The sequence below is a fragment of the Dama dama genome, chromosome 15, assembly GCF_033118175.1.
Source record: "Dama dama isolate Ldn47 chromosome 15, ASM3311817v1, whole genome shotgun sequence".
NCBI classification, from domain to species: Eukaryota; Metazoa; Chordata; class Mammalia; order Artiodactyla; family Cervidae; genus Dama; species Dama dama.
In genome coordinates this window covers 81330868-81345074 of record NC_083695.1, presented here as the reverse complement: position 1 = coordinate 81345074, position 14207 = coordinate 81330868, and the positions used below count along the sequence as shown (strand labels likewise).

Genomic DNA, 14207 nt, shown 5'->3' with positions numbered 1-14207 from the left:
AATGGTAACCCACTTCAGTATTCTTGCTTGGGACATCCCATGGACAGAGGAGCCTGGCGGGCCACCATCCACAGTGTTGCAAAGAGTTGGACATGACTGAGCACCATGACCACCATCATCAGATAGCTAAATAAATCAATATTCTCCAGGACCCAAAACCTACATAACATCCAGAACATACAGAACACATCCAAAACCACTCACTATCCAAAGAACTAGGACTATGTAACAAATTCTCAATGGAAAAGAAAATCAACAGATATCAATCCTAAGAAAATCCAGAAATTGGAATCATCAAAGATGTTAGCTATTATAACTGGACTCCATGAGGTAAAGGTAAAGGCACTTAAATGAAATGGGAAGAAAAGTTTTTACAGAGAAAAAGAATTCATAAAAAAGAACACAATAGAAATGTTGTGACTGGAAAATATATCTTAAATTTTAAAATGACTAGATGGGTTCAAAAGCATAGTGACTACAGAGGCAACAGTCAGTGAAGCTGATGATAGTTCAACACAAATTATACAATCTAAAGAAAGAAAAAATAAAAAAAGAACAGAGCCTCAAGGATTTGTGGTACTAAACAAAAGTCTAACATTAGTATCACTTAAGTCCCAGAAAGAGAAGGGCAAAAGACTGGTGCAGAAAAATATCTTTCAAGAAATAATGTTTTTTTTAAAAAAAAATCCCTATATTTGGTGAAAGAGAAATATAAATTCAAGATGCTCAGCACACCCTAACCAGGGTACATTCAAAGAAAGCTACACCCAGATACATCAGAATCTGAACTGCTAAAAATAAAAGATGTATAAAAAGCTTAAAAGTAAGTAGGAAAAATTAAATTGGACATACAGGGGAAAAACAATTAGAATAGAATGACGGCTGACTTCCCATCAGAAACCATGAAAGCTAGAAGAGAGTCAAGCAACATCTTTAAAATACTGAGAGAAAAGAACTGTCAGCCCAGAATTCTGTACTTGGGAAAATATCCTTCAGTAAAGAAGGCAAAATAAAGTTATTCTCAGAACAGACAACCCACTCCAGTATTCTTGGGCTTCCCTTGTGGCTCAGCTGGTAAAGAATCTGCCTGCAATGCGGGAGACCTGGGTTCGACCCCTGGGTTGGGAAGATCCCCTGGAGAAGGGAAAGGCTACCCACTCCAATATTCTCACCTGGAGAATTCCAAGGGGTCACAAAGAGTCGGACACTATTGAGCAACTTTCACTTTCAGAACAAGGAAAACTAACATAATCCATCAGCAGTAGTTATGCTCAAAAGAAAAGCAAAAGGAAGCAATTCAAACAAAAGGGAAATGATCCTGGCAAGAAATTTATATCTTGAGAAATAAAGAGCAAAAGAAAGAGCAGATAGCCGAGAAAATGTAAAAAGACTGTTTTCCTCTTCTTGGATTCTTTAAAATATGTATGACTTTCGAAAGCAAAATTTATACCTTTATCTGATTGGATTTGCCATACATGTAGACTTGAGATATATATATGTATATATACACCCACTTCAGAATTCTTGGCTGGGACATCCCATGGACAGAGGAGCCTGGCAGGCCACAGTCCACAGGGTTGCAAAGAGTAGGACATGACTGAGCATATATATACATATGACAATTGTAACAAAGGTCAGTGGATGAGGATAAATGGACCTATGTGATTCTAAAATTTCTTAATTTTCCTAAAGTAATATAAATATTAACTCTGAATAGACTATAAAAAGCTACCTATGCCTACTGCAATCACTAACACACTAGCATAACCACTAAAAAATAATACAAAGACAAACACCCAAAGGGACAATGGAAAATTTAAATGGAATGCTAAAAGATATCTGGATACATTAAACGTAAACAGCCACAACAGACCAATATAAAGACAGAGAGTATCAGACTGGGTTTTACATATATATATTTTTACATATGCATACATACATATGCTTAGGTCAGGAAGATCCCCTGGAAAAGGAAATGGCAACCCACCCCATTATTCTTGCCTGGAAAAGCCCATGGACAGAAGGAGCCTGGTGGGCTACAGTCGATGGGGGTCACAAAGAGTTGGCAACAACTTAACAACTGAACAACACAACCACATACATAAAAACACACATTATTCTTTCCAAATCAAAAAAGATACATAAAGCAAACAATAAGCAAAACTACTGTGGCTCTTAATGTCAAAGTAGACTTCAAAGTAAAAACAATTACCAAAGAAAACAGGAAATTATATAATGATGAATGGGTCAGTTCACCAAAAAGACAGAACAATTCTAATTGTGAATGTGTCTACCAAAAAAGCTTCAAAATACAAGAAGCAAAGTGGACAGAAACGAAAGGAAACAAACAGATAAATCCATAAATAAAGTTGGAAACTTCAACACTCCTCTTTAAGTAATCAACAGAAGAAGTAGATAAGAGTATCATTAGGGATATAAAAGATCTGAACAATTTAAACAACCAACTTGACCATCTTGACTTTTCTGTAAAACACTCCAGTTAACAACAAAATGTACATTGTTTCAACTGCACATGCAACATTCACAACAGACCATATTAAGTCCAAAAAACAAGTCTTAAAAAATTTACAAAAACTGGAATCATACGAGGTACATTTTTTTTAACATAGTGGAATTAAACTAGAAATAAATGAAAAAGATTTTGTAAATTCCCAAATATTTGGAAATTAAACAAAACACTTCTACATAAGCCAAACAGAATGTCTCAAGGTAAAGTATAATTTACTTTAATTACACTGAATAAAATCAAAGTACTGCATATCACAATATGTGAGACTCAGCTAAAGCAGTGCTCAGAAGAACATGTATAGCATTCAAATACTCTCATTGAAAGGAAGAAATATCTCAAATTAATGATCAAAGCTTTTCATCTTAAGAAAAGAGGATAAGAAAAGCAAATTAAAACCAAAGGAAGCAGGGAATTCCCTGGTAATCCGGAGGTTAAGATTTGGGGTTTTCACTGTTGTGGGCCCAGGTCTAAAATTACAAAAAAAAAAAAAAAAGGAGGCAGCAAGCAATGAAGCTGAAAACAACAAAAGAAAAACAAACATCAGGAATCAATGAAACCAAACACATATTCTTTGAAAAGATTGATAACATTAATAAATGGCCAGCAAGACTAAGCAGGAAAAAAGAAGGAAAAAATACATAAACTACCAATATCAAAAACTGAAGAAGAAATATTAAAAACCCCACAGACTTTAAAAGGATAAGGAAATATTATGAACAACTTAATGTCCATAAATTTGAAAACTTAGATGAAATGGACTCATTTTTGTTAAGGTACAATCTGCCAAAACTCATTCAAGAAATAGATAAAATGAATATCCCTGCACCTATTAAAGAAATTGAGTTCACAGCTGCAAGTCTTCCACAAAGAAATTCCAAGCCCAGATGGCATCACTGATGAATTTGTCAAACATTAACGAAAACAGTAATACCAATTCTACATAAATTCTTCCAGAAAACATAAGAAAAGGGAGCAATTTCTAACTCACTTTATAAGGTTAGCATTATACCATGATAAGGAAACCAAAGACATTACAAGAAAATTACAGAGCAATCTCTCTCATCAACACATAAACAAAAATCCTCAACAAAATATTATTAAATTAAATCCAGCAATATATAAAAAGTGTAATACACTGCAAACCAAGGAGTTTACCCCAGGAATGCAAGGTTGATTAAACATTTGAAAATCAATTTAATTCACCAATATTAACACACAAAAGAAGAAAAATCAAATGACTATCTCAACAGATGTAGAAAAAGTCACCCAGGAATGCAAGGTTGATTAGACATTTGAAAATCAATCAATTTAATTCACCAGTATTAACACACAAAAGAAGAAAAATCAAATGACTATCTCAATAGACGTAGAAAAAAATCATGTGACAAATTTCAACACCCATACGGTTTTTCCAGTGGTCATGTATGGATGTGAGAGTTGGACCGTGAGGAAAGCTGAGCGCTGAAAAACTGATGCTTTTGAGCTGTGGTGTTGGAGAAGACTCTTGAGAGTCCCTTGGACTGCAAGGAGATCCAACCAGTCCATCCTAAAGGAGATCAGTCCTGGGTGTTCACTGGAAGGACTGATGCTGAAGCTGAAACTCCAGTACTTTGGCCACCTTATGAGAAGAGTTGACTCACTGGAAAAGACCCTGATGCTGGGAGGGATTGGGGGCGGGTGGAGAAGGGGTTGACAGAGGATGAGATGGCTGGATGGCATCACCGACTCGATGGGCATGAGTTTGATTAAACTCCAGGAGTTGGTGATGGACAGGGAGGCCTGGCATCCTGCGATTCATGGGGTTGCAAACAGTTGGACACGACTGAGTGACTGAACTGAACCGAACTGATACATGACTATAAATGGAAAAACTCTCAGTTCCTACCCTCCTGTGTAGAAAAAAATCCAGTTCCTCCCCACCGTGTATTGTTCCCCATAAGTCTCCTTTTCTACTCATACCACCTTCACTTTGGTGACCAAATGTATGGAGGTTTCCCCCCCATTACCAAGGAATTCGGCTGAAGCTCCAATACTTTCGCCACCTAATGCAGACAGCCAACTCGTTGGAAAAGACCCTGATGCTGGAAAAGATGGAAGGCAGAAGGAGAAGAGGGCGACAGAGGATGAGATGATGGGATGACATCACCGATGCAATGGACATGAACTTGGACAAACTCTGGGAGATGGTGAGGGACAGGGAAGCCTGGGGTGCTGCAGTCCACGAGGTTGTGAAGAGTCAGACACAACTTGGCAACTGAACAAGAACAACCATCAAGGAACTCGCAGACACCAGAAGGGTGTCCAAGAATTCAACTCAATTCTGGAGTTGAACAGGAGACAGCATCAGATTCCACAGGTTAAGGGTTCAGTCCTATAAAACTCCCCCCTCAACTCTGACACCAACTGCAATCCCATTTAACACCTAAGATTCTGACTAGGTGTTAGCCATAGACTAACTAGCCATAGACTGGGGGATCCAAACACCCACTCCTTGTATTCGATCAGCTTGCTACAGAGGCTCACAGAACTCAGACATTTTATTTACTAGATCACTGGTTTATTATAAAAGTATATAATTCAGGAACAGCCAGATGGAAGAACTACATAGAATAATGTATGGGTGAAGGGGTTCAGAATTTCCCTGTCCTGCCCAAGTACATCACTCTCCCAGCACCTCCAAGTGTTCATCAACCAAGAAGCTCTCCAAACCCCAAACTTTGGGGATTTATGGAGGGTTGACCATGTAGATATCGTAGATCATTATCTCTATTTTCAGCCATTCTCCCTTCTCAAGAGAATGGGGGACAAGGCTGAAGAGTCCAAGTTTCAAACCATGACTTGGTCTTTCTGGTAACTAGCCCGTATCCAGGAGCCCGCCCTGAGTCACCTCACTGAACAAAACATAGTATGATCAGCAGGGAAATTACAAGGGTTTCAGGAGCCCTGTGTTAGGAACAAAGGTTAAAAAACAGCGTTAGAACACGAGATGCTTCTAGTACTCTTATCACTTAGGAAATTATAAGGGTTCTAAGAACTCTATGCCAGGAACCAGGGGCAGATCAATATACATTTCCTGTTATCGCATGATGATCAACTCTCAAAATCAGGAACAGCAGAGAGCTTCTTTAACCTAATAAAGGGCATTTATTAAAAAAAAAAAAAAAAGCCTGCAGCTAACATGATACTTCATGTTTAAAGATGTTTAAAGACTGAATGTTTTCCACCGAAGATTGGAAACAAGGCAAGGATATCCACTCTTCTACTCTTATTCCACATCAGGTTGAAGGTCCTAGCTAGTGCAACAGAAGAAGAAAAACAAGGGGATATAATGGGAAAGGAAGAAGTAAAACAGGTATGACTGTCTATGCAGAAAACCCCGGAGAATCTACAAAACCAGCTACTGAAACTGAGTTTGGCAACATTGCAGAAAACTAGGTCAACATACAAAAATCAATTGTTATTTATACATAATGAAAAAGAACAACTGGAAACTGAAATTAAAAGAAACAATATCAATTATAATAGCATCAAAGAATACAAACTACCTTGGTACAAATCTAACAAAGTATGTTCAGGATCTGCATCTGAAAAGAAATCAATGAAAATCTAAATAAATGAAGAAATATATCTGTTGGAGGACTGGAAAACTCAATATTGTCTAGATGTCAATACTACCCAAAATGATCTCTTGAATCAACACAATCTCAATTAAAATTCCAGTTTTGTTTTTTTTTTTAAGAAATTGACAAACTGACTCTAAAATTTATACGAAAAAAGCATATGAACTAGAATAAACAAATGAATATTCAAAAATAAAAATAGTTGAAGAAATCTCACTATCTAATTTCAAGACTTACTTGAATAGATCTTGAATCTATTGAAATGAATCTTGAAAGATTCAATAGACAAAAAAAGGCATCCCCAGAAGGACAGATACATGGATCAATGGAACAGAACAGAATCAAGAAACAGATATAGAGATGACCAACTAACTTTCAACAAAGAAGCAAAACATCAATGAAAACAGGATAGCCTCTTCAACAAATGTTCACTCCATAATGAAAAGGGGATCAACTGACCAATAGGGTATAATACAAAATTTCATGCACCTAAAAACACAGGCTCAAAATACATGAAACAAAAATAGATATGACTACAGAGAAATAGATAATTACAAAGTTATAATTAAAGATTTCAATATGCCCTCTCAATAACTGACAGAAACAGACAGAAAATCAGAGAAGTTTTAGAAATCTTGAACAAAATTATCAACCAACTTGACCTAACTGAAATTTACAGAACTCTCCCCCATCAATAGCACAACACACTCTTTTCACATGCACAAGGAATATCTACCAAAGTGGACAATACTCTAGCCAATAAAGTTTAAGTCCTAGTCATACAGCCTTACACATATTAAATAAATTGAACTTCTAGCTATAACTATTAAATGAACTGAGTTTATATTAAATAAATTAAATTCAAACTTAAAGAATTAACTCCAAGTTTTGAGGGCTTCACTGGTGAATCCTACCAAACATGTAATGAAGAAATTATGTCAGTTCACACACACTTCCCTAGCATATTGAACAGGAAGGTCCCAGCTCACTCTATGAGGCCAGCATTACCCTGACTCTGAAACCAGACAAAGTTACTACAAGAAAAGAACAAAACAATATCCTTCCTGAACATATACACAAAAATTCTTTTAAAATTTTTAATAAATCAAACCCAAAGAATACATAAAAAGAAAAATATATCACTTCAGATGAGGTTCATCCCAGGAATGTAAGGCTGGTTTAATATTCAAAACTTAAGCAATATAATTCATATTAAGCTTAAAATGAAAAATTATCATCTCAACAGATGCAGATTCCAATCTCAACTCAATTCCAATAAAAACTCTCAGAAAACTAAGAACAGAAGGGAACTTCCTCAATGTGACAAAGGGGATTTACAAGAAACTTACACATACTATCATATTTAATGGTTAAAGACTGAATATTTTCCCCATAAATCAGGAACAAGACACAGTCAACTACTCCTTATCACCTGTATATATCACTATAATGGAGGTTCTAGCCAGGGAAATAAGGCAAGGAAAAGAAATGAAAGGCATCTAGATTGCAGAAAAAGGGCTTAAAGTATCTTCATTTGCAGACAACATAATCAAGTATGTAGAAAATCATTAGGAATCTACAAAAACTACTACTACTACAAACAAGTAATTTTAGGAAGATTTAAGGATACAAAATCAAAATACAAAAATGGAGTGGGGGTAAAATGAATTGGGAGATTAGGATTGACACATATGTACTTTGAGGAGAAGGAAATGGCACCCCACTCCAGTACTCTTGCCTGGAAAATCCTATGGACAGAGGAGTCCATGGGGTTGTGAAGAGTCAGACACGACTGAGCAACTTCCCTTTCACTTTTCACTTTCATGCACTGGAGAAGGAAATCACAACCCACTCCAGTGTTCTTGCCTGGAGAATCCCAGGGACAGGGGAGCCTGGTGGGCTGCCATCTATGGGGTCGCACAGAGTCGGACAAGACTGAAGTGACTTAGCGGCAGCAGCAGCATATACACTTTGATACTGTGTATAAAATAGACAGCTAATGAGAACCTACTATAGAGCCCAGGGAACTCTACTCAGTGCTCTGTGGTTGTCTAAATGGGAGGAAATCAGAAAAAGAGGGGATATATGTATACATATAGCTGATTCATTTTACTGTACAGCAGAAACTAAATGCATGAGTAAATCAAAATGGACTCAACCTAAATGCAAAGTGTAAACCTACAAAAAGTCTAAAAAAAAAAAAAAAGAATTAAAGAAAATTTTTCATTGAGGCAAAGATTTCTTAGATAATAACACCAAAAAAAAAAAAAAAATCCATAAAAGGAACTGTAAGAAGTTGCAATTCATTAAATTTAAAACTTCCGTCCATTGAAAACTGTTAAGAGAATGAAAAGACAAGCCCCAACATGCAAGAAAATATTTGAAAATGACACATCTTATAAGGAAATAGTAGGCATAATACGTAAAGAATTTATAAAAATCAATAAGAAACAATTTTAAAAATGTGCAAAAGTTCTGAACAGACATCTCACCAAATGAAATTTACAGATGGCATGTAAACACATGACAAGATATTCAACATCATTATCATTAGTCATTGAAAGTTAAAGGAAAGTTGCTCAATCGTGTCTGACTCTTTGCAACCCTATGGCCTATATAGTTCATAGAATTCCCCAGGCCAGAATACTGGAGTGGGTAGCCTTTCCCTTCTCCAAGGGATCTTCCCAATCCAGGTATCAAACCCAGGTCTCCCGCATTGCAGGCGGATTCTGAGCACAAAAGAACTGATGCCTTCAAGCCATGGTGCTGGACAAGACTCTTTAAAAAGAGTCCCTGGGACAGCAAGGAGATGAAATCAAGTCAATCCGAAAGGAAATCAACTCTGAATATTCACTGGAAGGACTGATGCTGAAGCTGAAGCTCCAATACTTTGGCCACCTGATTCGAAGAGCCGACTCATTGGAAAAGACCCTGATGCTGGGAAAGATTGGAGGTAGGAGGAGAAATGGACGGCAGAGGATGAGATGGTTGGATGACATCACCAACTCAATGGACACGAATTTGAGCAAACTCCAGGAGATTGAAAGACAGGGAAGCCTGGCATGCTGCAGTCCATGAGCTGCAAAGAGTTGGACGCAACTAAACAACAATAAGGAACTTTTGAGAGTGACTAATATTTTTAGGATCTTGACTGTGATGATAGTTTAAGAGGCGCATACATACATCAAAACTTTTTCAACTGTAGTTTACTGCATGTCAAATATACCTCAATTAAGCTCTTAAAAATAATTTTTTAGAAAAAAATTTCAACTCTAATTATTCATTTTCAAAGTGCTACAAAGGAAAAACAGTGCTATAAGAGTATATAATGAGGGGTCATGTAGTCTGAAGAATTAGAAAAGCTTCCTTCAGACACTAGCATATGCTAAAAAATGAAGGATGCTTAGTAATCAGTCAAGCAAAGACCACAGAGGAAAGAGGGCTCAGAGAGATATGACAGTATGTGTGAAATGCCCTGAGTCCAAAAGCAATGTGGCACTTTGAAGGCACTTTAAAAGGCAGGAAAGCTGGAAGAGTGAGTCAGTCATCTGCTAAAGGAACCAAATTATGCAGACACATGGTCTTCAAAACCATGCTACTTCAAGTAACTTATCAGTTGGGGATCTCAGAAACACTCAATTTAAATTATTATAAAATTCCACTGTGTGATTTTCATGTTTAATAACATGAAAAGAACCCATGCATATAAATTACATATTAGAATCTGAGTTTGAAATAAAGACTTGGGGACATGGAGCATTCAATTTAAACATTATAGTTACTGAGAGCTTCCCTATTATTATTAAAAAGGATTCCAAATGAAATACGTGTATATGTGTATATACACACATATGTTGGGGGGTTTTAGTAGTAACTTAGGAAAAATATTTACACATTTAACCCTACTGCTTTCTATTTACAACAGCAACCTCACTCCTGGTAGTATATCTTCATTTTGCTGTTAAAATAGAAATAGATTACTTCTATTATAAACATGTGAAATTCATCATCCATATTTGGCTGATCAAAGAGGTTTAAAAAAATCTGCATACATTAAACATACAGCAAGATTTAATAGATGATTAGAGGAATACTCAATAAATGTACTTTAATAATAAATTTAAATTTATAAAATATTTAGAAAATAATGAGGTATTTTCCAATCTCAGAACATTAATCTCAGCTATTTTCTTTACCTAAGAGAAATGAGAAGTCTTAGGTTCCTAAGTCATATAAGCAAAAAATATCCAAGTATGAATGCAAATTATAAGTTTATATAAACATAAATCTCAACTACTCTACAAAAAGAATTCTAAAGACCTAGCTTATAACAGTGTTATTCATTCAAATAGAGTTTGTAGCAAAATGCTTTCCAGCCTAATGTTATACCATGCTGCCCAAGTAAATATAAATCTGCATATATTTCATATATCATATCCTTGATTATTATATTTCAAATTGGCACTGTCCTTTCTGATTCTCAGTCCTAAGTCTTTCAGTCTAACTTTGGCTAAAGATTGGTGTTCATTCTGTTTTACCTAGGTGAAGAATGGCCTATAATCTGAGAGTTTTATTCTCTTCAAATGGAAGCAGAAGGCTGAAATCAATCCTAAGAGAACTGAAGCACCACTTTTGATACCATATTTGCTGCTGCATTTCTCCCCCCAACTATCAATCTTCCTTCTAAAAAAGCATTTGAAGAATACTCATTCCCTAGTGAAATCCCTTCACTAGAAAAAAAGAGCTAAGTTACCATGGAACCAGCCAATTAATTTTGACACCTGCTTACGAAGATTGATCATTTTTTATGTCTGTGTGTAAGGTTGCTATCCTTTAGTTGAGTAAAAGATTTTCAAGATAATTAACGACGTGAGAACTTCCAGTTAAAAGTCTTTCCCACTGTGTTATTATTTCAAATATTAGATAAAACAAGCCAACACTCTGAAAGAAACCTTTCTTAGCTTAGCAGGCACTTTACCTGGAAGAAATCTTTTCTTCTAAACTGATTCATCCCTTTAACATTAAATACTTCTTTACCCTAAGAGTATATATAACAAAACACAAAGAGTTGTACCAGTTATATTTACTCTAATTAATAGCTGGTACTCCACAGAGAATGAAAAAGTACTTACTAATAGAGTACAGTGAATCATAGGAAATAGGTTCCAAGGAAATGAATATTCAATGATTAGTCCAGGGTTTATTGTTATTTAACTACATCTATATTTTAAAAAACTATTCCTATTTTACTCACTAATGTATTGTTTATGAACAGCAACCATCTCTCTATATTATTTAAGCCGGTTTTAACTTGATCTGTGACCTTTCCTACTAACTAGGACAACATCTGCTAGTGAGGTTACAGGCTGCTGATCTAGCTGATTAACAATTCCACTTCTATACAATGTAGACAGAGGCTTCTCAGGACTGCAGCAATTTTTGTCCTCTTTAGACAAACAGAGCAATTCCAACCAAACGCCAATGTCCCTAAATTACATATGAATCAGGCAATCTTTCTCTTTATATAAAAACAGATATAAAAAATGTATGTGGCTTTTTTTATTACTGACTACCAGTTTCTATGTTCAAAATCCTCTCTTGCCAGGTGAAGAGGCTGGGCTGGCTGTTTCGATCAAAGCAAAAGTTTAAGAACACTTAAGTAAAAAAGACTACTAATAAGCACAGTTCAAAACAGTATCTTTGTGGGTCTTGAAACATTTTTTAAAACTTTTAATTAGTAACTCTACAAAATTTTTTAAAGTATTTTAAAAAACAAGAGTATTACACTAATTTGTGAAATTACAAAGCTAGGAAACATTTCAACTTACTCCTACAAAAGAATTTCATAAAACTTCATTCTGAGATTTCACTTCCAAAATCTTGCTGTAAATTAAACTTGCTGTAAGATCTACTTAAATTAAAAAGTCCCCTTTTAAAAAACACATTTTTTTATATATTTAAAAATATACATTTTTACAATAAGGTTTTACAATAAGGTTTACAATAAGGTTTTTTACAATAAGGTTTCAGGGACTTGTCTTAACCGGCAAGTTTAAAAAAAGGAAAATATTTTGTTTAAAACTCCCAGGAAATTTTCTTTTGATACATAAGTAAGGTGAACCATAGGCTTCTCTTGTGGCTCAGTGGTAAAGAACACATCTGCCAATGCAGGAGGCACAGGTTTGATCCCTGGATCGGAAGGATCCCCTGGAGAAGGAAATGGCAACCCAATCTAGTATTCCTGCCTGGGAAATCTCATGGAAAGAGGAGCCTGGTGGAATATATAGTTCATGGGTTTGCAAAGAGTCTGGTCATGACTTGGCAACTAAACAACAACAAAGATGAACCATATTCTCATCTTTGCCTTAGAACCCAAGAAACACTCCACTTAGATTTGGCTATCACTGTGACAATAAGTAACCCATAGAATGCAATTTCTGAGCCACTAACCCAGCCAGCAAACTTGATCTGAACTATCTGGATGACACAGAAGTTGACTTACTTAAGGACTGTTCTGCACAAGTTGTCTGATGGACACCCTATTGGTCTCAAGTATTTTATTTGCTGCTGCCCCACACTCATCCATTTCTTTTCATATCAGGCAGCGACGCAATACACATGAACCAATAGGAGACAAGCATTTTTACTGCTGTAAAGCAAGCTCCTTAGGGCCTTAAGCTTCTGAAAAACCCAAGTGATGCTTCCACACAATAGCTGATAGTCAAATAACCAGTTAGGAATATATATTATCTCCACCACATTATAAGGTACAGGTATTTCATCGCTTTATCTAACTCAAAGTCACTCTGTATTTCTCAATTCAAGATTCTCTTCGCACAATTCAGCACAGTAATACTGGCTAAAAGTAAACGTTCTAGAGTTAGGCTGGCTGATTTGGATCACAACTCTGCCATCAGTACTGTGTAATCTTGGGCAAATTACTTAAACTCATTACCACGATTTCTCTCTGTAAAACCAGTATAGGAATCCTAGTAACTCAGAGTTACTAGGAATTCTTTGAGGAACAAATGAGGCACTCAGAACAGGGTCTGGCACATAGTAAGGTCATCATAATTCTACTTATGATCACTGTTACTAAATACACTAACAAGTTATCAGCGGTTACCTCTAGAGAAGGAAGTAGGCTGGGGAAGACGGAGATACCGGCAGACCAGAACTTTTAACCTTTACACTTCTGCACTGTTTGAACGCTTCACAATGCGCAAGTATTTCATGACTTACGTGCCTCATTTTTTCATTAAAAAATAGTGTCCGCTAACAAAATGGTGTTTGGCACCGTAACTGAGTGCGGAATTTTTGACGATCAGGGAAAAAAGACGGGCAGCGGACAGGTGGACCACCCGGAGAGGCTTCGCGTCCACGGCGGTCGGTGCCGGGCGCTGGGCGCAGGGTCGGGATCTCCGAGGCGCGGGGCCCAGACGGAGGCAGCGCTGGGGACCGCTCCCAGCCCGGGGACCCCGGACCAAGAAGGGACGGGGGTGGGGCCAGGCCGCGACGCTGCGGGGCAAGGCTGAGGTTCGGGGTCCGGCGCAGGCACTTACTTGAACCTGCCCTGGCAGTGCTGGCACTGGTCGCCCACCCAACCCGGGTCGCAGAGGCAGGTGGAGTTGACACAGCGGCCCGAGAAGCAGGAGCCGGTCCTCTCGCAGGGTTTGGACTGGGACACCTGCGCGTAGAGCGCCAGGTAGAGAAGGCCATAGCACAGCAGCCCGCTGTTCCCGTCCAGCAGCCAGGAGGCGCCGCCGCCGCCGCCTGCCGGCCGAGCCCTCCACGACCCCGGGGCCGCCGGCTGCGGGGGGCCAGTGCGGGCCCGGCCCCCCGGCTCCATCTTCCCCAGCACCCCGGGCCGGCGGGGCTGCGCTCGCGGGCGCCGACAGGGATGCTCCAGAGGGGAAACCCGGCCGGAGAGGAAAACACCGCGCCGCCGCCGCCGCTCCTCCTCCCTCTCACCGGCGCCTGCCCCAGTCCCGCTCCCCGGTCCGGACGGGCAGATCCCAGCCGCGCTCGCGTCCGCTCGGCTCCCTGCAGGCGCGCTC

General features: G+C 38.0%; 1 protein-coding gene across 1 annotated transcript in view; it reads right to left on the bottom strand.

Moving 5' to 3' along the window:
* ATRNL1 (attractin like 1) overlaps positions 1-13999 on the bottom strand; it is a 766939-nt gene extending 752940 nt beyond the window's left edge. The window contains exon 1 of the mRNA XM_061162736.1: positions 13713-13999. Coding sequence (XP_061018719.1) covers positions 13713-13999 — 287 coding nt within the window. The remainder of the gene's footprint in view (positions 1-13712) is intronic.
* Positions 14000-14207: the final 208 nt, after the last annotated feature.